The sequence below is a fragment of the Enoplosus armatus genome, chromosome 13 (assembly GCF_043641665.1).
Source record: "Enoplosus armatus isolate fEnoArm2 chromosome 13, fEnoArm2.hap1, whole genome shotgun sequence".
NCBI lineage: Eukaryota > Metazoa > Chordata > Actinopteri > Centrarchiformes > Enoplosidae > Enoplosus > Enoplosus armatus.
Window position 1 is genome coordinate 23,679,664 of NC_092192.1, and position 24,420 is coordinate 23,704,083.

A 24,420-nucleotide genomic window follows, 5' to 3' on the forward strand; every position below is an offset into this window, starting at 1 on the left:
GTCGCACATTAAAGCGCCTGCTCCGAACTCAGTGCGTCGCTCTCATGGCTTTCAGTCTGGTGAGCAGGCAAGGTAGGTCCAAGGACGTCCTCGTCATTTCTTCCTCGTTAGCTCCCAGCGGTCTGGCGGGCCTTTCTCGTCGTATCAGTGGGAAAGCTTCTTTTGGACGCCAGCAGTGACGCCCCTCGGCCAGCTCTGTTCCGAGGGACTCTGTTTTCCTTCGTCTTTTTGAAGTTTAGGAGGCCGAGGAGGAGTGGGGCGGGGAGTGGTCGCAGGGCATGGGGCTCGGGGCTCGGTCCTCGGCCCTGTTATAGTGGGGAGAAGTCAGCATGTGTCACCTCAAGGTGCGTTCAGGAGAGCTCAGCATTGCAGTGTCTCTCCCAGGCTTGGAGCTCCCCCCCTTCTGCACACACCAGCAGGTAGGACTCACTCGTCACCTGTGGCAGGCGAACCTTGAGGACCAAAAAAACCCAAAAAGAAGCATAAGAAAGTAATTTGACGCGGTGTGACGCGGCCAACGCCGAGGTACTTTTGCTCTACTCGAATATTTCCATTTCATGCAACTTTACTTCCCTTCATTAGATTCTAGGGACAAATATTGCACATTTTAATCCATTATATTTCTTTGACAGCTACGTTCACCTGCTGTTCAGATTTTATATACAAAACCAATCAGATCATAAAATATGAGGCATCGTCGTATCAAACTGCCCAACAGTGTATAAAGTAATCAAGATTAGCCCCACCCTGAGCAACTACAATATTAAAATGCTGCTCACACAGTAATGCATCACTAGAGTGAGTTAAATAATATATAAACAAACACCTCTTCTACCACTGATGATGAAATAACCCCCCACGCCACATCCACAAAACATATCAAGGGTATGAAACTGTCAGCATTGCATTCGAAAACCTCACGCCAGTTGAATCCTACGTGGCAGATCACTGTTACAGTATTTTTGTCTGTACCCTGTGGAACAGGAGCAGGTGGCGGTGGAGAGGGATCACCAGCGGGTAATGGCAGGCTGGGGGCGCTCTCTCCCTCTGTAATACATGCAAGTCAGAGCAGTTAACAGGCAGCAGCTTTGTAGGAGCATCAACGGCAACACTTTGCAATGCTGTACACACAAATAGAGGCTGGCCTATTGAATGTTGAATTGAACTCTCTGTTTGACCATTAGCAAGCCCGCTCTTAGTTAGTTACTCAACGCCTGCAAAGCTTCCGCAAATGAATTAGGGAGTCAAACAGGTCACGTGCTGTTTTAGTGTTTTTTTTTGTTTCCCCATGTCGGGCAGAGAAAGAGAATATGAGAGCGGATTAAAGATAGGCTTACATCCCCCGGTGCGTCCATACAGTGGGCAGGCAGAGCAAGAGATGCTGGGCAGATACTCAGCTCTGTGATTGGAGGAGAGAGAGAGAGGAACATCAGAGTCCATGACGTGCAGCGCTGCTGCAGGCATTCGGGCCTATGGGGTGCCCCGCTGGCCAGCCGGATTTGCAATAACACAGAGAATCACAGGACAGAACCTATAGAGCAGTACACACATTTGTGGTGTTGAAAGGGAACGGCGGGGTGTGAGCACGGAGGAAGTGATGGAGGAAGCAGTGGCTGTGAAGTGAAGTGAGCCGTTGGACTGTCGCTTTTTGCCCGCATGCTTTTGCAACAACAGGAGTCGGGGGGGGGGGGGGGGGTCATTGTTCACAACACCTTCCTTCATCTATTAGTCCAGTAGCAGGAAGAACCCTCAACACTGCCTCTTCTCAAAAGCCCATGAAGCTGTAGCTGATTTATGGAAACGGGCATCCAAGGTCCTGAATACCAAGGCTATTCTTAGAGTGGGTATTTAAAGCCATGTTTTGACTGACGCCCTCCAATATAAGCAGATGCTGCCGGGACCGCGCAACACTGTGTTTATTCAGCGCGGTTCACATTGCCTGGAACTCGTTCCACCTCACATTTATGTTGTTCTTGAGAGACTCGGGGCCGTGAAGTAGCGCTCGCTTTGTGTGGATGTCTGTGTGATCAGATAGTGTTAGAAAATATTTGTTTTTTTAGATGGAAACAAAAGACACATCTCAAAAGACAGCCCCTAATATTATAGTTGCACTGTAATATCAAAAAGAACCTTTGTCATAAAGTGTATTTCATTCCATGAGTGCGGTCAAAATGACATTTTGGGTCTAGGCTGTCATGGCATAGAACATATGAAATGAAACAGAGAGGAAAGGCGGGCTCTATGGATGGATGATTATGATGGCGTGATGCAGAAGCCAGGGTGTTGATCCCTTGCCTGTCTCCTTGGGGGCTCTCCAGTCCTGCATCTCCCCCTTCAGTCTCTCCATTTCTTTCTCCAGCTCGCAATATTTCCTCTCGGCCTCTTGCAACCGTCTGGCGGACAAAGAAGGAAAGGCAGTACATTTCATCACTCCTTTCTTACTGTCTTTTTATTTCGTCAAAACTGAGTTGGGATGCTGGGATGGGTGTTTAAGCTCATTGAACCTTAACTTAATTTCAGACACATAGGTCCATGTCAGTGGAAGAAAACAATAAAAGACGATACAAGGACAACAACATAACAGATGCAATCATTGCAGTTGCGCACAACATTTACTTGTCACAAACACATGACTTGCACTTCTAAACGGATTCTAAACGCACCGTTAATAGAGTGGAGTACGGTCGGCTCTACAAAGGGCTGCTTTAACATCACCCGTGCACATGTGAAACTCTGCCCGCCAGCATATTGGCTTGCGCGTACAGTTTGCGACACTGGCGCTGCACATCGTCATCATCGCAATAGACCGTTCCTGACCATTGGGACCCCAGTGTCTTCCTTTGTTCACCACTTTTAGCACTTGGTCACGCCATAAACAAATGACGGAAGCGTTTTGCTTCGCATCCCTTCTTGGTTTAACCAATCATGACAACACGCCATGCCATAACTTGAGCAGACTCTGAGCAATTGCCTTGAACAACTAACCCCTAACCCCACCATACAGCCAGTCTTACACTCTTTTAACATCCATATGCAGATGGATGAGAACATATGACAGTAGTCCACCTTGCCGGACCCCATTCGTCACTAGGGAGGCTGAAGATCTACTCTTACCCCATTTAGCTTGCATGGTTTGATGTGAATACCAAAAGTGCAGGATCATTTTCAAACATGGGAGGGGGGACACCTCGCTCTTGCAGTTGGACTAACAATTTCTCATGATTCATTTGGTCAAAAAACTTTGGACGCATCCAGGAAACACGTAAATATTGTAGTGTATTCTACACTTACTAACAGCGTCCTTCAATGGATTATGCCATTATGTGAGGAGATCTTTCAGACTCAATGAAGGAAAAGACAAAACCACAGCTTGGCACTTGCTGAGTGCAAGCTTGTGCCAGATCTCCTTGGAGGGCCCAACAGAAACAATATTTTCATATGAAACCTAAGAATAAGGCCCCTCATCCAAAAGAAACACAATGAATAAAGCACGGGCCATGCCACCTAATGAAGTACATGCTTTCAATAAAGATGTTATTAGCGTCAATTAATACCTCTGCAAGTCTTCATCGAGTCCTGATATTTGGTCAGTCTCCTCCTCGTCCTCGGTGGTGGTGGTGGTGTGGGTGGATGCAGTCGGACCTTGCTCCAGAGTGAGCGGGAGCTCCAGTGGTGAAGGCAGATCATCCGGTAGAGTGTCTGTAAGCTGCCACAGTTGGCTCTGAATTCAAACCATGGGTAGATCAGGCCCAGCGCGACAAGGAAAACACACCCAACAATATTTGTAACCATTACCTGAAAATACATAGCCTCTCTTGCAAATGCTGCATATGAGGTTATTAGGTTATCACATTCTTTAGGGAGATGATGTCTCACCGGTTTCTCCGGCGCGTAAAGACTCTCACCGCCCCTGACCCTTGTGTGGTCAATCTGCAACATGATGTCTCGACTGCGGTCGATGGCACCCGTCTGGCTATATACAAGAGAGACCAATTAAACTATACCCAGGAGAAAAGGCCAGTCAGGGTCGTTTCAATCATGACTTTCAGTTCACCTGGTGGCGGTGTAAGAGTATCCAACAAAAGCCAAGTGCACTCCTATTGGGGCCCTGTCCACCACGCCAGACAGCGTCTCCTGCAGAACACGACAGATACCGACAACCACCAGCTGCTGTTATTTTGAGAGAACTTGTGTCCATTTTGCACTGAGCCACGTCATGAGCCAGCTCGATGGCATAAAGTATGTTGCAGTTGTATCAGTACTGGTGTAACGCAAGCTCACAGTGTGTACAAGTATGGAGTTTCAGCACATGACATGGTAAGCGACATTCTCCAAAGACAATACCATTTCACTGAGACAGTCGTCCAGAATGTCAAAGTTGGAGGTGTCAGTTGGATTGGACACCTCAGGCAGGAAGGGGGCAGGGAGTTTATGCAGGGAGCCCCAGTCCAGTCCGCAGAAGAACGGATGGCTCCTGAAGTCACTGGAGCCTTTCCTACCCAGGCGGACTTCCCTCTCGCAGATGAGCCCAGTGATGAAGGACCGAGCCTCGTCTGAGATCTCGGGGTCAGAAGGAGGGAACTCAAAATACTCCTTAGGATAAAAAAAAAGAAAATGATTTAAATACCTGGTATTTACACTACTACTTATGATGCCACTGGTAGTATTACTGCTGCTAGCTGTGCCACTTTGAGTGTTCGTTCTGCTAAAAAAACCCACCACACAAACAGCCCAGTATCACATGGAATTATGACCAAATTAGACAATTCTGCTCCTCACAGTTTATGTCCAATACCAATGTTCAGTAACAACGCAGAAGGTCGTCTCATATGTAGAGAGGATGAAAGTAAGGGTGCGAAAGTTGGGATGGTAGATGGGCGTGTAGCCCGACCGACTTTCATGCAGGCGTTCATGACCAGAGTTCGCCTCCAGTTCGCATTTTCATTAACCGTAGCCACAGTCTTTTCCTCACCTTTACCGTACTAGAGTTGCTATGTGCTTATATTGTAGAAAGTGAGGTTCTTAAAAAACAGGCATGTGTGAGTCTCATAGTTGTTTTTCGCAAAAATATGACCTGCCAGTTTGGGCATGCCCTTCAAATTCTGAAATTCCCATTTTAGGGTTTTAAATTCCCCCAAATCAGTTGTTTGCGGACTTTGTGAGTGTGTTTACGCACCTGAAAGTGGATGATCTTGGCATACGTTTCAGTGATGGACTCTGCGTAGAAGGGTGTGGTCCCCAGCAGCATCTCATAGGCGCAGATACCCAGAGCCCACCAGTCACATTCAGGGCCATAACCTCCACCTCCCTCTACGGCCCTTAAAATCTCCGGAGACAAATAGTCCGGGGTCCCAACTGCTAGGGATGAGTGAACCTGCAGGGAAATCAGTAAGCTTTTCCAACGTTTTTCTCCCCTTGAAGAATATATTTCCATAAAACTTCTATGTCAGCGTAAAAACTCTCACCATCCCATCCTCTAGGAGCCTCAGACAGGAACCAAAGTCTCCTAGTCTGATGTGTCCGTCAGCTGTCAGCAGGACGTTGTCAGGTTTGATGTCTCTGTGTAAGAGATGGGGTAGAGGGGCCATTGTTACCTCTAAGAGGTCAGATTTCATTCATCAAAAATAATGTCATAGGTTGTTTGCAGTGCCTTTATTCATGTCACGTGATGTCATGTTCCAGGAAAGAGCGCGTTCAAGTTTCTGTCGTGAGATATGTCGGGCATATTAGTCAGAAAAGTTGTATTTGAACCATGTCAGGGTTCCCGCCAGTGTATTGCAAGCGTGAATGCACCATAGGAAAACAGCAGACATGGATTTTTGAAGAGCGCAAAAAACGTTGACATTATTTGTTCTAATGTTGTGAATTTTGTTGTTGTTGTTGTTGTTGTTGTTGTTGTAGTAGTAGTAATGTGCCTGGCATTCCAAGGTTGTAAGAATCAATCAGGAAGTTGGTTGGGTTTTTTTAAGTGCGCAAAGACTTTGAATTTTTTATTTTTATTTTAACTTGATTTATTTTGTTGTTGTTGAAAGCACAGCGTTAAATAAATGACTTATTTCTAACAACACATTACTCGGTCATATTTTCAAATCTCCCTCGCCGGCCCGTGGCCCTCGTCGAAAGATCCCTGTGCTGACAACTTTTCAGGGGGAAAACCCTTCATGTGGAAAAACAATGTTAAGACTTGAGTTATCATTTCTCCGAGAACTGGACGTGGCTGCAGTCTGAAACAATGTCGCGATTTGCCTCTTATATGTTGCATTCACGTGGATTCGGGCGGGCGGTAGATGGCAAACCAGATATCGTTTCAGTGGACGAGAGGGGACCAGTAAAACCGGGCAAGGCCGGCAGAGAATAACGGCATCCAAAGTTTATTTAAACCTTTTTTGCCATCCTCCACAACGGAATTTACAAAACCGTTTGTTTGTTTGTTTTTTCCCCCATGCTGTCCAGAAGGTGTGAATAGTCTACCTGTGTACATAACCCAGCCTGTGGATAGAGTCAATGGCCATGACCATCTCAGCCAGGTAGAACTGAGCCATGTCCTCAGAGATCCGGTCTCCAAACTTACTGAGCAGAGTCAGCAGGTCTCCCCCTACATAGTAATCCATCACCAGGTACTGAGGGAGGAGGGGGAGGGGGGGGGGTGGGTGGGTGAGGACAATGGCAGTGGGATTCAAGTTAAATACAGAGTATGCTATAGACTAGCAGGACGTATTTGCACAAAGCATTTACTTGACGTCATTGACTGGCCATACGTACCAGGTAGTTGTCATCCTGAAAGGCATAGTGCAACTCTGTGATCCAGCGTCTGTCACCCCTCAGCAAAACCTCCCTCTCCTCCTGGTAACATGCTGTCTGTATAAGACACAAATAACGAAAAAAAAAAAAAAAAGACAACAGGATATAAAAAAAAAAGAAAAAAGAAAGACATCATGTTCTTCAAGTTTGTGTTGTGCGCGCGTACCTCCCCCCGCCTCAGCATGTCCCACTTGTTCATGATCTTCAGAGCGTACACTTGTTGCGTGCTGCGCATCCTTGCCACAGCAACCTGCCACAGTGGCGGAGACAAAACAAAACAACCCCATGAAGCATGCACGCATTGCTTAAAACACTAGATCCATGTACGCATAGAAGTCAGCTGGAAACTGTTTGATAGAGTGAGCGGGTGGAGGTAGAGTTGAGTTGAATCAACATGTCTCTGAATATAACCTTCAAAAAAAGGCAGGGTTTATTGCAGGGCCATTGCATTGTCCATGATAAACTGGCAATTCAGTGTAGAGAGAAAGACGTAAAGAAATAAAATTATATCTGCATCTGTGTCCAGAAAAGGTATAGAAGAACATAAAAATCTTATATCCTAATGAGGATTATTTAAGATAAAGGGAGGCCATGATTAATCCAAGCACCCAAAAACAACGACACAGAACTTTTCTCATTCGATTTCGAGATTGATGGCGATGACAGTTCAGGAGAAAGTGTTCAAATATGCAGCACCAGTCGGGGTCGGGTCCAGTGACGCAGTCAGTATTAACGAAACACACTCGCCACATGCCATTGCTCATGAAAAGAGAAAATAAAACGCAGCCCAATAAGCACTCCAGATTCTTACTTGGTCGGATCACGCCGATTTGAAAATACCTTCAAGAGCATAAATTCCTGTCCCAGGGCGGCTTACCTCACTGAATGTGCCTCGGCCGATCACCTTCAGGATGTGGAAGTCTTCTCTTTTGATGCGAGTCCTCTTCACCTGCCTCACCAGGGTCTCAGCTGTGATTAGAGGAAACAGAAAGAGAGAGAGATTGTGATGGCCAAAAAAAGTGTGATTTGTGTTCCATAATTTAGCCTTAGCCTGAAGATTAGGAGTAGACATTGGACTGGAGGTTGGCCGGTATGAATTTCTGGACATGGAGATGGCAAAGCAGGGATGTTCCACAGACAAATTCAAATAAAACTTTTATTGAATTTAAGATGGAAGGGCTTGAACCTCGTAAGAAACTGAACACCCAAGTAGGAAAACTGCTCCTGACCTCCATTTTCAAGTGGTGCAATGTCAAAAACCAGATTCTTTCCAGACTCACAAATTCAGGCAGAAAATGAAACAAGTGTCCATTATTCGATAGATATATATATAAATTCATTAATTCGATATTTTAGTTGCTCAAGTTCAGTCTGTCAGTTTCAAATTCAAGAACTTCAGACACCAAAATTCAAATTCAAATTCAAATTCAGCTGAATGCAACTGATAGGCTGGGTCGTGTGATCCAAGAAAAGGACGTTCCGATTCAACTTTTTCACAGAGCTTTTAGTTGGAGCTGTTTGACTTCACTCAGCAGCGGCCACAACTAGGTACGATTAGTTCCCCATAAAATTCAATTGATTACAGCCTTTCTTTGCTTCCACTATTTCCCCTTTAAACTTACACACACACACGCTTTGCAGATGATTGGCGCATTTCGTTTCTTTGTGTGCTCCCTTTGCAGATGTGGTTGTGGTTGCATTTTGACAGCAGCCTCCTGAAAACTGCGTGCATGCATACAGTTTGCCGCCCGCTGTGTGTGTGTGTGTGTGTGTGTTCTTCCAGTTGAACACAGGATTATTGCGTTCGCCATAAAGGGAGTTGCTCTCCAAACCAACAGAGTGACTGTCTGAATTGGAGTCGCTCCGCGCGGCTAAAAATAGCATCATTTATGAATCGAAGCAAGTTTTCCAGCCCTTTATTTTTTTATTTCCATTCCCCACCTTCTCATACGCCGGGAGGAATGCAAGCAAGGCAGAGGCACAGTCTAAACTGTTTCGAAGATGAGGAGAGCAACCTCGGGCAAGCACACATACTGTCCCGTCAGAGCTGAGAGTTTCCTTAGCCAAGCGCCAGGACAATCCTGTGAAAAGGATCCTTTATACCCCTGCGAACATATGCAGTAGCCCCCGGGTCAGCCATGTGACCTGTGCTGCATCACAGCCTTTTTTTTTTTTTTCTCTTTACATAGAAAAAGACTGAATAGACAGCATTCATTTTGATGTCACACAGATCACTGACCTCGACTGTATGAACCATTTAGTGTCACATGACGGCTGTTAAATTGTATTTTGCCGCCAACAGGAAGAACTAACTCCAGCGCTCTTCCACACAGCTTCACAGGAGAACACCCCCCCCCCCTCAAAAAAAAGTCTTAAGTATCATTCTGTTTGTTTCGGTGCAGGAAATGGACATCCCAAAACTGTATGTGTGTGTGATGAACAGGGTTTTAGCAAATGTATCAGTAAGAAATTCATCAAATGTGTTTGAAAGTTAATCAATGTGAACATGTCTTTCATTTGAGTAATTTGTCTCCAGCATGTCAATACGATAAAAGTATAGACAGTAAGACTCTGTCCTGAATGGGGCATACAACAGATGTGAACAGCCGAGGTGTCTTGTGATAACAGCGCGTGACTGCACACATCGATGACTAAAAGGCCATTCATGGAAAATGTGGACAACAAATTGTCGCAGCTGGTGGAACACGGGGGGAATAGGACCCAAATGTAGACACAGGGGCTGAGCTGATGCAGATATATATAAAAAAATAAAAAAATAAAAAGAAAGTTTTATTGCAAAAACAAGGGGAACAAAGACTTACAAGGCAGGCAGGGGTCAAAACCAGGAAAAGCAGTCCAAAGAGGCAAACAGAACCGACAAGGAGCAGGCAAGAAACAGAGTCCAATAGGGTCCAAAAAGAGGTAGTCCAAAAACACTGGGAACACTAGGAACACTTAGAATGCAGGGGAAACAGGGAGCCAAGACAAGTGACACAGCAATGACATACAAACAAACTGGCACTGGGGAGAGGGGGGGAAACACGCAGACTAAATAGAGAAGCAAGGTGGGGGTAAATGAGGGACAGGTGAAACCGATCAGGGCAGGTGCAGACAAATCGCACAGGCGGGCGAAACACACAAAGGCAGGAAGTGAAGTTGTCAGAAACGAGAGGGGACTAAATTAACAAAATAAAACGGGAAACAGGAACCATAAACGGCTGAACTACATATGAGGCCATTGACACCATTGTCTTGTAATTTTTTTTGAGGGACTGGACTGAAAGGCTGCCTACTCAGAATGCTGCTGTTTTATTCTTTATTATTAGGTAGACGGAGAGGTGGAAAGCAGTGATGGAGTCATTGCAAGTTCCTGTAAATGTTGCCTCCGGCTCAGTATCCACCACTGACCTCTGCCGTTAGGATGGCATGTGGGGAGTGACCGGACCATAAGCAAACCAACGCAGAAAAGTCGGAGGCCTGTACGTAATCCTCCAAGTTCAGTGTTCAGCGCAATAATCCGCGACATGTTCCTCTGACAGCTCAGACTCAGCTCAAAGTGTCCCACTCAATCCAAACGTCCTCCTTGGGTTGATCGAGGTCTACACTGAGCTTCATACAAGGCACAACACAAGAGGGATGGTTCACGCGAGCCTCAGCTGCTGAAGCTGAAGCAGCTAAACCCAGAAATCTGCTTCATCACCGACAGGCCGGCCAACTCAGACACTTGATCCTCATTCCTGGACACATGCTGTGGTTAAATTTGGAATGTCCCATCATTGGGGACACGTGATCGTCCCCCCCCTCCCTGCACCCTGCTACTGGACAATACAATAGGTACACACACACATAGAGGAAGACGGAGTGAGGACAGATGGGGTGAAAGTTGAGGGGGTGATGACATGTCAACACATGTACACACAGAGTGGTGGCAAGCAGGCAGGCAGGTAATAATACAATGGGTAGCATTTATGGGCCATTCAGTGTGTTATGTGTGTAATTGTCTGTAACTGATAAACACGTCAAACCTGGCAGGACGACACCACCTTCTTTTATTTAATGTCCAGTATGTCATTGAGTCATGGTGGTCTCGGTGACACGGCACCAGTTGAAAAGGTTCATGAGGGACCGGCAGAAAGAGTGTTGTCTTTCATGACCTTGCAGTGGTCTCCTGTCGCTCTTAACCACAATGTATTCTGGGCCGTAACACAAGAGGTTACCGGGGTAGGTCTGTACGGCCGCTCGGCCCCGCCCTGAAATTCTCCTCACATCCCGTACCCAAAGCTGCGAGGCTCATTTTAGAGCGCTGGTGCCCAGTGCGTTCGCTGGAAAACTGTCGACCTTGCCTGGCGGTCAGTCTTCAAATGGAATCCGGTATGGGTCTAGGTGAATATAAATCAACTAATTAGGTTAGTGTGATTTAATAGCAATAGTAATGCTGTCAGGATTTGTTCAAACGTTTGAATATTTCAGCGGTTATGTATGTTGTGTTCATATTTAATTTATACCATATATAAATTATAATAACCCCATAGTTTCCCCCAATTTCCCAGTCATGTAGTAAAAGTATATGTTATGCACAATATGCTTCACTGAAGTCAGTCACAGTATTTAATCATGACAACTGTTTAAACAAATCTCGGCTCTGTTTGGTAAGTTGCGGGTTTCAGTTGACAGGGCTGCGTCATCAGGGTCCTCTTCATTACTATTATATATTGGGGCACAATTGGTGTGCAGTACAGATAAAAGACGTAAGGCACTAACCTGAAGGGTTGAACAGAAACTGATGTGTAAAGGCCCCGTAAAGACAAACACACGCTTAGTTTGGCTAGATTGGTTGCCTAAACATAATGTGCTCATTGTTGCAGCACTGGCCCAGGGGACCATAAGGAGGCACAACAGAACCGAAAGAAGTGGTATGACCAAAAAGCTCATGAGAGAGGATTTTTTGGACCAGGCCAGCAGTTGTTGTTGCTGCTTCCTACTTCCGACAGCAAGCTGTTGACCAAGTGGCATGGACCTTAGGGGGTCACCGGACGGATCGGTAAGGTCACATATGAACTTCATATGCCAGGGAGAATCGAGAAATGTCAGACATTTCAAGCCCAGTAGATCTATCTCATCTGTCGGCCTCCCAGCAGGAGGATGTTGCACCTCCTCTGGGCCTAGAGCTCTTCAGAGACGCCAGGTTTCCTCAAAGGCTTAGAGAGTCCTTTACCGCAGCGGCCTGGGTTCGATTCAAGCCCGGGCCCTTTTGCTGCATGTCATGCCCTCTCTATCTCCTACCTTTCCTGTCACTCTCATCTGTACCTATACATTAAAGCCATTAATGCTCAAATGATAATCTTTTAAAAAACACGCTGCTTCGGGATGCTCCAGTGCGGCAGAAGAGCCACAGGATTCCTGAGCGGTTGGTGCCGGTGTGAAATCACGTTGATGTTGGAGCTGGGTCAAACTGAGGTGTCGGCAGTGAATGGTGGAGCCCTGTTGTTTTGATGCCCAAAAAAGATGGCTCACTGAGATTTAGCATTGACTTTTGGTACCTGAATGCCGAGTCTCAGTTTGATCCATATCCCACGCCCAGAATCAATGACCTGGTGGAGAGAGCTGGGAGAGCAAAGTACATCACTGCCCTGGACCCTGGGGTAAAGGCTATCGCAGGCCGCGGTCTCGGACTCTGCCGCCACTCCTCCATGGCTGACATTTGACCAGTGCCAGAGCCGGTGCCTGAGTGGAGAGTCCGATAGCTGTAGAGAACAGGCTATCTGATGCGAATGAAACCGTGATGTGTTCGCGTCAAGCACCGCCACTGCTGCGGGAGCCATGGAGTGGTGTGCCGTTGTTTCATCAGTGCAAGTCCCCGCCCAGCCTTTTGCAGAGTGGGCTCAAAACAGGAGCCAGATCCAAGGCTCCGGTTCTTACCTCCACAGCCAATTGGACCAACCTGACTGTCCGCGTGCTAAACGAAAAACCAAAGGCGACCGCTCTTTCATTGTCCTGGCACCAAGACTTTGGAACAATCTCCCTCCTCAAGTTAGATCGGCTGAGTCTATTGATCGTTTCAAACAACAGTTGAAAACCCCTCCTCGTAGATAACAGATTCACTTCAAGTTTGGTTGGCTTAATCTTCAGAGTGATTGAGTGAGTGTGATGCTACAAAATGTCAACAAAGTAGCCCGCTTTTTTTGTTGTTGTGTCATTTACAGGAACTCTGCTTTAAAAAAAACTCGTCCCAGCACTTGTACAGGATCTAACTCACATTTGGTCAGCGAAGACTAAAGATGTTCATGATGCTAAACTGCAAACCTTTTGACTTTTTATGGAAAGTTTCCATGGCGAGGCGGGCGGCCTTCAAGTTTCGCCGTGAAACTGGAAGTTGCTGTAACTTGACTGCCCCCGAATTTCGAGGCCTGAAGGCATCAAAATGTCAATATTGAGTATTCATCATAGCACCACCTACTGGCAACAGGAATTCACATGCCTTATGCTTTTACGAACTCCTCCAAGCAGGTTGAACAGATCCAACTCAAATTCAGCCAGCGAAATTAAAGTGGCAACAGACAACTTTTCTCCCCCTAGCATTTACAAGTGGTATTATTGTTGCCGCCGCTGTAGCCTAGCAACTGCCAACAACCCAGGACACACTGCATTTGTTTCTATAATTAATAGTAGTTCATAATTAAGAGTTTCTATAATTACATGGCTGTTGCTCCCCCTTAGCCAGGTGTAGGTGCGGGGGCCCTCTCCACTCTTCTTGCAACTTTAGTTCCGCTTAGGAATTGAACTTCTAAACAAAGTGCTAAGTCACACATGCTGGACACACATCAGTGGACTTCTTGTTTTAGGGAAAGAGTTAATGAATAATGAATTAACTTGTGTTTTTCTGCCCTGGAATGCAGCTTTTGAACAGCAGACGCACAACACAAACTTATTCGCTCAGGCACACACGGTGTTATGTGTGGTGAGTTTTGGGTCACGCATCAGTTGATTGGTCTTGATCGGAAGCCAAACAAAGTGGTTGCCAAGCAACATGTACTGTCAGTAGTGGGATTAGTCATTTAGGTCAGCACGTTAATATGAGATGATAAAAGGTGTAGTTGTCAGTAATTCCCACTGGTTTCATGCATCTAGTACTGTGGAAGAACTTGGTATATAAAAGAAAACACATACACACACACCTAGAAAATAAGAGGAAAACACTCACCCCATTGCAGGAAACCGGAGACATACTTCTCCCTTGCGAAGGGTGAGGAGTAGAACTCCTGGTAGACGCCCACCAGTAGGTCCAACAGGGTCTGGAGCCCAACGGGTCCCATGGTCTGGGGGCCCTCGGCCAGGTCAGGTGCACCAAGGCCAGGGCCCTTCGACATGACGCCTGGTGGGTGAGGGGTTTGTTTGGTTTTAGAGTTGCAGCGAAACCCTTGTGTCCATGGTGCGTTGGATTTACAGCAGCAGCACACCCTCACCCCCACCCACCCACCACCACCACCACCACCGACACACTCGCTCTCTGGATCTCTTTCTGGATCACCACCTAACCCCACCTCCCACCCCCCCCACCCCCGGCCCCTCCTGACCTGCCTTTTCTTTCTATCTACTCTGCTTGATCACATTACAGGAGTGCGTGTGGGTTTTTTTTTTTTTTTTATGCAAACATCCTCTTTTAACAGTTCATGTTCTCTCTTAATCTACTTTACCGTCACTTACTTTCTGTTTTGTTCCCTCTCCTGTGTGTCTTCTCTCTCTCTCTCTGTCTCTGTCTATCTCTGTCTCTCTCCTTGTTCTCCTCTCCCCATGGGTACGCAGCATCTGTCAAGCCTGCATTTTCTCCAGCTCTGACTCCAGGCCTTTTTTGGTGTTCGAGTCTCCCTCTCCCCTCTCTCCCCGCTCTCCCTCGGCTCGACGTGCTCCAAACGTGAAACAATGAAACCTAATAGAGGGGCAAGTGCGTGCTCTGAAACGGTTCCTCTTTTCCTTTTTTTTTTTTTTTTTTGTTGTTGTTACCTGTTTGCTTTTCTTCCCTTTTTCCTCCCGCTGTGACCGAGAGCAAACAGGAACCACTGACCTCAATCAGCTGTTGCTGTCACACTCGGCCATGTTTTGAAGAGTGCAAATCTTGATTTATTTTTTTACTTTTTTTATTTTTCTCACTCTTCTCTCCCCTCTGTCACCCCTCTCGGTCCTCCTCCTCCTCCAGGGATGCAGCAGAGATCATTTCCTCTCGCCCAGCTCACTGGCTTTTGAGAATCCCTCACTCTCCGCCTGTTTATCGGTGCTTCCTCTCTCTGGCCCTCTTTCCTCCTCTACCGCGGTTTCATTCTCCCCTCTTTCTCCTCCCCAGCCTCTTCTCTGTCTCGACTTTTTTGAGCGAGCTGCCTCCTTCCCCCTCCTCTCCTTATAAATACACCACGGCTGCCACACGGCACAGGCCTTCAACTCGCAATCTCTCCCCGCTTCATGCTGCATTCTCCGCATCAAACTGCTCCACGCCTCCACGTGACTGTGACTGTGTTTTCCTCTTTTCTAGAAATGCAGTGTGTTTCTGAATGACTTTTTTTCACACGAGAGTGATAAGAAGTTATCTGCTGTGGAGAAGAAAAAAAAAAAAGGAAAGAACACATGTTGTATTGGCATAATCATCAATTTACACAACTTAAAATGGGAAATTATTCGCTGTGAGGCAGCTGCTAGCCAAACCAAATGATTCACCTCCGGGTGCTTCCACCCTGCCAACTGCTGATGCGTGCCAGGGGAATGGTATGGGTAAATAATGGAAGAATGCTCGTCATTTCCATTTGGCCAGGGCCCTAAAAGAGTGAAATAACATTTCATACGTGGGGGGCCATCGTTTGAATGTGTCGTTCCGGTGATATTTGTTGATATTGCTCAATTCTACGGCTGTCGGAAGAACCAAAGAACTAGAGTTACGGTACGTAACTTTTGCTTACCATGATGGCTGCAAAACCCCTGCCTTGACATGGCAGCATAACCCCCCAGGGGTTAATGGGTTTCTGAGTACCAACGCCACAGGTTGTTGACGGTTGATATAGACCACCACAGTGCAGTCGACAGTCCTCATAAACGATAATGTGCCACCTACCACTTGAAGTCTTGCTGTCTTGGCCCTCATTCCTCTTCATTTTTTGTTCAAAAAAAATAAAAAATAAATACATGGTCAACACTGGAACTTTACTTTACTTTTGTAAACCCTCACCACCCAGGTCACAGGTGAATTTCCCTGTATGCTTATTGATCTACATCATGAAAGACAAAATTTATCATTTATTCAATACATTTCCTGATACAGGCATGGTTAATGTTCCTCACTGGGCCCGGAATGTGAACAACGTGAAGGGCGCATTCAGCAGAGAACAACCCGGTAAAGGTTCACCTATGAAACCAGCTGAAAGGTCAGACACACTCCGCTTGCTGCCTGTTCAAATTGCAAGTTGTGGAGCTCAGAACAACAGCACCAACCGCAAATGTGCTAGCACCTCCCGCTGGTTAGACTGGAAAATGACTCCCGTGGCTGTGGCAGCAACCCCAGATATAACTCGACAGGGCAATTGGAGTGTCAGCATGGGTGTATAAAAGTAACTTCCATCTTGACTGAGTTCCCCCCGTTAGTGCTGAAGTGTTTGCCTTACATGCGACACACACACACACTCCTGGAAACAGTCCTTTAAACTTTCGCTGATTGGAAATGTACTACCCCCCCACTCCCCAATCCTCTGATTCTCTATTAGGTAGCCTTATCTGGGAGTTTCACAATCAGCAAATCCACTGATTGATAAATACTTAAGGGTGGGCCATCAATCATGATGTAAAAGATGTGGTGAGCGTGGGAGCGCCTGGGGGACTGCTCACCTGCTAATCTGCCGTGTGCACGAGGCCCCGTGTCGCCGCACACTCACATGTTGCGTCAAGGCTTTGTTTGTAACTGAAGGCGACACTAAGCCCGTCAGGCTCAGAACGCAGGTTTGCATGTCAGTCCCAATGTGCGGCGTTGTGTGCGTCACTAAACGGGACACTGTAGGAAAGTGAAGTGGGAGGGGGTGGGGGGAGGGGAGGGGAAGGAGGAAAGCCGGTCCTGTGACTGGCAGGAAGAAGGGAAGGAAAGTGACTGAGTGACACAGTGCGGCCGACTTTCAAACGGGATAGTCAGGCTCCTGTGGCCACTTTTGCAAAAAGAAGACACTTGGAGCGACCTCTCGTTTTGATCCTCGGGGTCCTTTCGGTCCTTGGAAGTAAAGATGAGCTGTATCCCTGCCTCGCACAGGTAAGCCCGTATGACTGAAATGCTTCAAATGTTCTCTACAGGGACGTTTTACGTCATGGAAGCTGTGAGAATTGAAGTGTGTCGCGCCGTGTTCTCAGAGCACGGTGGTAAAAAAAAAGATAACAAGAATTGTTGAATTCAAGGCGCTTGTTATGCCTGAAACTAAATGTATCAAAATCCTTTAAGTGGAAATGGGATTACAAACCAGCAGCCTGGGATAAGCAAACTATACTCACTATACAGTAGTTACAATTAGTGTTTGAATATAACCGTGCAACGTGCTAAAGTACCCATTGACTCTATTGAGGCCTATATAAATGAAATAAACGTTGGTGATTGGAGACAGTCAACCTAAACAGTGTGTCCCTTCCCTATCTATGTTTTATTCAGATGCTCCGGTATAAATATGTAATATATAGTATTTATGTCTAATTGTAAGTCATAAAAACGTACAGGTCTGGTCTTTCTGTTATGACCTTACAGGTAAGCAATCAACCGGACGATCACTTTTACGTACTTAAACTGGTGAAACCAAATGTCCTCTTGATTTTGTCTTGATAATTATTATCTTATCTCTGGCCCTTTGTTTTCTTTTCCACCTTCTGTCACCCCCCCTCCCCCCCAATCCTTGGAGTCGAGGAGTCACCTGCTGTGTAAGCCTGTTATATCATTAAGTGCTTACCTGCAGATTAACAAAGCAGGAGAGAACTTCCCTGCCCCCCTCCCTCCTCACCCCTACAGTTTTTTTTTGGGATTGCAACATGTCTCAGAGAAACATACAGCAAAAACACAGTCCACTCCACCCACCGGTCCCCGGTGGCGTTGAGCTATGTTGGAAACCCCCCTGAGATAGGCCTGTTTGATCTTAGGTCACATCAGACTTTCACATCCGTGCAGCTACAAAGGTCTTTTTCTTTTTTTTTCAAACTGTGCAGCTTGGGTGTAAGCTATACCTTTAGACCTTGCTGGGACCCTAAACACTCGTGCGCTGCAGGGGGTGACCAATGACACAGATAACGCAGATTTCCTCGCCTCCCTTTGTACACGGAATTGTCAATCCAGTTTAGTAGAAGCAGATAGAAGTTTTGATATGTCAAACTCCCGGCGGCCCTAACATCGGACCGCAGGGCTCCGTTTGATCCATCCAACTCACTATCAAAGCCTTCGATTTCAGTTCGGCGTGTAGACCTGGGGGGCGTCAAAGAAGGCGTCTCTGGATGAATTTCAGTGAGCCAGTCAAGAGTATTGATGAGGTTGTGTGATGTACATGCCACAGACAAAAATGGACCCAAATGAACCCAAAAACGTGCCGTGTGCTTTTCGCAGTATGAGCGCCATTCTCAGTCAAGTGGACTCTCAGTTGGAGGAGGGTCCGGTTCAGAGAAGAGGCAGCAGAGCCTACCAGGTACAACTTGACTGTGTCTTTCACTTGACCTGCCTCTCTCTTGTTCAGATAGCATCACGTGTCCTCAAATCTATGATCATGTGTTTGTTTTAATGATAATATCTCATAACATCTCTACAGTTCAATAGCACTTATTTTATGAGGTTATGAGGTACCAGGTTGCTTCTTTAGCAAGGATGTGTATTTTTCTATATGCCTAACTTCTATAACTTTTTAATACCCATGACCTTTAGACTAGACATGCTTAAATAATGAATGTCAAGTTCATTCAAATCTCCTCCCCGATCCAGATCTTCCCTGAAACCAATGTGAATGAAGAGTCCGACTCCAGCGCCTACCCCGACGACTTCCTCTACAGGAGGGAGCGTCTCCCCTCCATAGTTGTGGAGCCCACAGAGCACAGTGAGCTGGAAGGCGGGGGGCTGCACTGGCCCACGCGCTGCCTGATGAGCAGCGGCGTTGGGGAGGAGGAGGAGGAGGAGGAAGAGGAGGAGGACAGCAGTGCCGATCACACGGAGGGCTCTGCGGATGGAGAGCAGCAGGAGGACGAAGGGCAAGTGTTCCCTCGCTTCAGCCACAGAAATGATGTCCTTTCTGAGGACTGGCATTGAGAATTCTTGATTGACGCTGACAATATTTTGTGTTTTTAAAAAAACGGCACTAGAATTAATTTTTAATATCCCCTGTATCCAGTGTACCACCTGACTGTGTCCTCCCCTTCTCACTGTTGCAGCTCGGTTGCCACAAAGTCCTCTATTGGGCCGTCCCAGAGCCAGCCGTCTCTCTCTCGGCTGACCCCGCCGGCCTCCCCCACCCCCCCTGAGGCTGCCCCACCCTGCCTGAGGAGCTGAACCAGTGCAACCAGCATGGACTGATGCCACTGCAGTTCACCTGAACTGTGTAACCTTAGTAATGTGTAACCACATGCATGTCTGACTATCCCAATAGAGAAAAAAAAAAAACAACCCTTTGGGAAAGGTTGGGATGCTTACACGTGTAAAACATTTGGACTAAATGAGGTCCATTTTGAATAACTAACCCTAAGCTGATTCCAGCGCTGCTATTTTTGGATTGATCCCTCGAGTTTAGAATAATCTGTGGTTAACTGCTGCACTTTGCTGCCACTGCGTCTGTCGCTGTGGACTGAAGGTAACCAAAGACTGTAGCAACAACCTCCTGGACTTGCTCCTTTTGACGCAAAAAAAAAGAAATCCCATCCTACCGCAAATAAGCGCACGATGAATGACTATCAGGACCGGCTCACTAAACGCTAGCATTGAAAGCCTGGCCCAGGCCCCAACATTGGCTGTTATGGCTGTCAATGGGAGCTCCACTGTGTCATGGAAGTAATTCAGTCATGGCGCTAGTGGACCGACAGAGAGGAGGACACCTCGATCATTTCCAAAAGGGGAAACAGCTGCAGTGGCCTAAGTCACAGTGACTACGATTCGTGAGTCTTGACAGGCCCCATTCTGTGCCAGCACTGAATGTTGCTAAATGACATTGCCAAATAATAACAAATGTTGTGTCTTTAAGGGAATTTGGACCATGTTGGGACACTACAGCTCTAAATTGAAATCCCTCGTCGTCGAAGAGATTTACAGCAGCAGTTCTAATGACCTCACTCACGCGCAGACCCTTCAAAATATTAAAATTCTTCACTGGCATAACATACTGTCTATAAACAGTTACAGTGATATAGTTGATATCCATTTTTCTTACTGAAATGTTGCTGGATATATCATCATTAATCGGTTTTTATAATATTATGAATCCGGTACCACGAAGCATTCCGTGTTTAAGTAATGCACTCATTTGGTTTGCGTCATGTCCTCTCCATGCCTGCTGTGTTAACCGACTTTGGTGTGGATTCCTGAATGTAATGAAACATTGCTACATAAGCGCATGCTGCTGCAGAATTCAGAAGTCCTTCGCTGTTGACCAACGTAGAACTTTTACATTATGTTTCTGCGTAATTCTAATGAACTGTGGCGATAGCTCCAGACCTATATGCACCTTTTCTTTCACGTACTGCCAGGCCAGCCTGGGTGTTTTATTTGTACAACAATAAAGTTGCATTTGATCCCACGCGGTTTTCGTGCAAAAGTTCATTGTATGGACAGGTCTCCTGAGAAGTGTAGAAAGAGCATTGAATGTTCACAGTGTGCCTTGGTCTAGAAATGAAGTCCTGCACCAGGGAAACGCAAACCAAAGCAAAACCTACACACACAAAATACAAAAACTATCAATATGCAAGACGCAATTTTTGCTGTGCCTAGAGCTGCACTTGTCCTGTCGATCATGTAACGACTGGTGCACAGAGGAAAGGACCCAAAACCACGACTCAGACGGGTAAAAAGTAAAAGCTCAGGCTTTACTAGGAAAAAAAACAGGCAGGATTCGGTACACCGTAGAACAGTCAAACAAGGCAGATAATCCAGGAGGGAGTGGGCAAAAGACAAAGACGAACTGGCACAGAAGGAGGGGAGATCGCAGGTGAAATGCACCCAGGTGATGACTAATGAGGGACGGGTGACACCAATCAGGGCGGGTCAGGTAAGGTGATCACGAAGGCGGGGGAAACACACGAGGGGCAGGAAGTGAGGTGTCTGAAATGAAAGGGGAGGTAAGCCCTACGAAATAAAATGTGCAACACAACACACAGAACAAGACAAGACAGAATAACAAACAGGACAAGATGTTACGTACGTCCAACAAGTATTTCCCAAGACGTCTGCAAGAGACACTCCTATATATATATATATGTGTATATATCTGAAAAGGTTAAAAAAGGCATTTTTCCATTTCATCACGACTTTAAAGATTTATCTAAAGCCTGAAGACTTTGCAGTGACTGACAACTGAACAGGTCTGTAGGTCACTCATTTCGCTTCAGTGTTAACTAGAGGGGCCATTAACCCCTCACAGTAGGAGGCCCGATCAAGTTCCAGGCAGTGACTATGATGACTACACATGGCCTCTAGAGGGGAGCAGAGCAACGCATACCACTTGTATGGAGCCTAGTCCCCATGGTGGAAATATTCACATATTACATGAAGTACAGTACAATGTTTCAAAAACAGGGATGTGTGGACTTCCCACCGCACATTAGCCACAGATCACAATTCCCACACTTACGCTGACAACCACTTTTCTTGAAAGTTTGCACAGACCACTAAAGCTCTCCGACAGCTTAAGAATTATGGATTCATGGATGAATTTATGGAATACGTCAATTCATTTCAGTCAGCAAAGCAGGCATGCAAGTTTAACATTTTACTAAGATGAGCAGTGATGGTATTGTGTATAGGTGCAACCCCCCCCAAAAAAAAACATAAATGAGTCCAGACCTCTGGTGAACCCATCACATAGCCGACGACAGGCAGCCACAAAGTTATGCCGACAAAGTTCAGTTAGTTTTTTTTTTCTTCCATCCATAGTGAAAAAGGAACAAAAAAACGAACACGAAAAGTGGACAAAGCACAAGATTTCTGTTGCACGAAGAGTTGCGCGAGAGACTGCCTTCAAGAAATGCTACTCTTGTTTGTGCACGTGCAGCCACACGAGGTGCCATCACAGCGAAATGCAGTTCAAAAGAAATTTGAAGTAAAAATAAGTAATCAAGTGAGACTATATGGAGCAATGATACTGAAGTGTGGCCGTGTTTCCTGCAGTTTTTATGTGTGATATACATGACTTTCTCTTGGAGAGAGAGAGAGAGAGAGAGACACACACACATAGAGACACGGACACAGACAGACAGACAGGTAGAGATGTATAGCAGCGCCAGCAGTAGCCATAGCCACTATAATAACAATGGAAATGTGTCTAATAATAGCAGTTACAGCTGTAATATTAACCGAAATATGATATATAGTAGCGATGGGAGTCAGGCAGGCCCATGGCGGCGACAGCCAGGCGAAGTACCAGGACCACAATCCACAGCACAAAGAAACATAAAAGATATATAAGTTAGTAACATGCATTGGTGGGACATGAATGTGTAAAGATGGAGAGGGAGAGGAGGAAAGCCCCCCCCAGCAGTCTAAAGCCCATAGCAGCATAACTATAAAATGAAAAGTTTTAAGCCTATTCTTAAAAGCCGAGAGTGTGTCAGCCTCCCTGACCCAAACCTGGACCTGGTTCCACAGGAGAGGGGCTTGATAGCTGAAGGCTCTGGCTCCCGTGCTACTTTTGGAGACTTGAGGAACCCCAAGCTAACCCTGCATTCTGGGAGCGCAGCGCTCTAGCGGGGCAATAGGGTACTATGAGCTCTTTAAGATATGAAGGTGCCTGACCAGTAAGAGCTTTGTAGGTGAGGAGGAGGATTTTAGACTATTTTAGCTATTCTGGATTTTACAGGGAGCCAGTGCAGAATACTGCAAGTTTTCAAAGTGTCCTCGGGCAAGACTCTGAAACCCAAATTGGAGCAGGGAGAAAGAAAATACAAAATGATGGAGACGCCTTCCTGCTGCTTTGTCTACTGAGGCAGCACAAAAAAAAAAGTCGATTCCAGTTGTTTTTCGTTTTTTTTTTTTTACATGTGAACGAACTGGGTAGAAGGAAGGGAAAATCAAAGAGGATGGAGGAGGGAAAGAAAAAAAATGGGTCAATCACTCTGTATCCCCAAAAGTGCCAAAAATAAAAGCCTCTCTGTCTCCTCTCTCACCATCACCCTCTCTGTCTGCTTAATCAAAGCCAGATGTATGCGGCGCACGAGGCCTTCATTCAACCCCCCTCCTGCCCCCCGCTCCCTCTCTCACCGTCTCTCTGTTTCTCTTTCTCTGTGCGGGTTTCCTCCTCAGGCTCAGTGCCTCTCTGTGCTCCCCTTCGTCTCCCCTTCCTCCTCCTCCTCCTCCTCCTCCTCCTCCTCTTTCGCTCTCTGGCAAAGCAGGAAATACTACAGGTTTCTGGCCCTGAAGGGAGCATGTGTTTTTTTTCTAACCACTAACAGATGGAGGGATGAAGGAGGGATATGGGAGTGGAAAGGAGAGCGGCTGGTAAATGTCTGCGATACTGCGACAGATAAAGTATGCGAGGCGATGGAAAAAGGAAAAAGAAAAGAAAAGAGAAAAAAAAAGCTTCAAATGTTGCAGAAGTGAAAGGTTGTGTTCTTTTCCCCCCATCATACATGGGCCTCTTCTTTCCCGTTCTCCTTGTCTCTCCTTCCCTCTTTCCCGCTTTTTTTTTTTTTTTTTAATGAACTGTTAGGAAGCTGGAACCGAATCCTAATGTTATAAAACAGCCCGGCCCGTAGAAATCCCCTTTTGCTCTCCTCCTCTGTGGCTCGCACACACACACACACACACACACACACACACACACACACACACACACACACACTCACACACACACACACACACACACACACACACACACACACGTCGTCTTCACCCATTCAGCAGACCTCTTTTTTAGGCGAGGAACTTTCTACATGAGAGTCTGACTGAAGAGTGGTCTGTGATTGTGTGTGTTTACACTGTATATAGATTTGTAATTAGGTCAGTCGCGTGGGGCTCAATTATGTTTACGGACAGAAATGTGTTGTATTGGTAGTGCTACTATACTGGTAGCTATATAGTAGCACTAGTAGCAGTAAAAGAAAATATAGCAACAGCAGTAATTGCAGTGGCAGTACCAATAAATGGTAAATGATTTCACTTATATAGGGTTTTTCAACATTCACAGTTCCCAAAGCTAACCCCTAACCCACTTTGACATGACGGGGGCAGCCGGGGATCGAACCCCCAACCCGCTCTAACCAGCTTTACCTCCCGTGCGACAGTGCCAACCACTGCGCAACCATGCCGCCAATAGCTGTAATAGCGCTAGCAGCTATAATATAAATTGTGTAGTAGCACTAGTATTATCAGTAGTAATATTAGCAGTATCAATAGCTGTGATATAGTAGTAATAGTAAGTAGTGGTGGAATACTAG

The 24,420-nt window shown here is 46.2% G+C and overlaps 1 protein-coding gene across 1 annotated transcript; it reads right to left on the reverse strand.

Moving 5' to 3' along the window:
• Positions 1–316: 316 nt before the first annotated feature.
• LOC139295260 (myotonin-protein kinase) lies at positions 317–14,168 on the reverse strand. Its single transcript, XM_070917415.1, has 15 exons — positions 14,003–14,168; positions 7,679–7,770; positions 6,968–7,051; positions 6,763–6,858; positions 6,472–6,620; positions 5,466–5,559; positions 5,177–5,374; positions 4,345–4,593; positions 4,055–4,134; positions 3,877–3,973; positions 3,555–3,721; positions 2,296–2,393; positions 1,338–1,399; positions 973–1,047; positions 317–452 (listed from the first exon to the last, which is right to left on the reverse strand). The coding sequence occupies exons 1-15, from the start codon at positions 14,166–14,168 to the stop codon at positions 351–353; spliced, it is 1,809 nt and encodes a 602-aa protein (XP_070773516.1). The 3' UTR covers positions 317–350.
• Between the last annotated feature and the right edge of the window lie 10,252 nt (positions 14,169–24,420).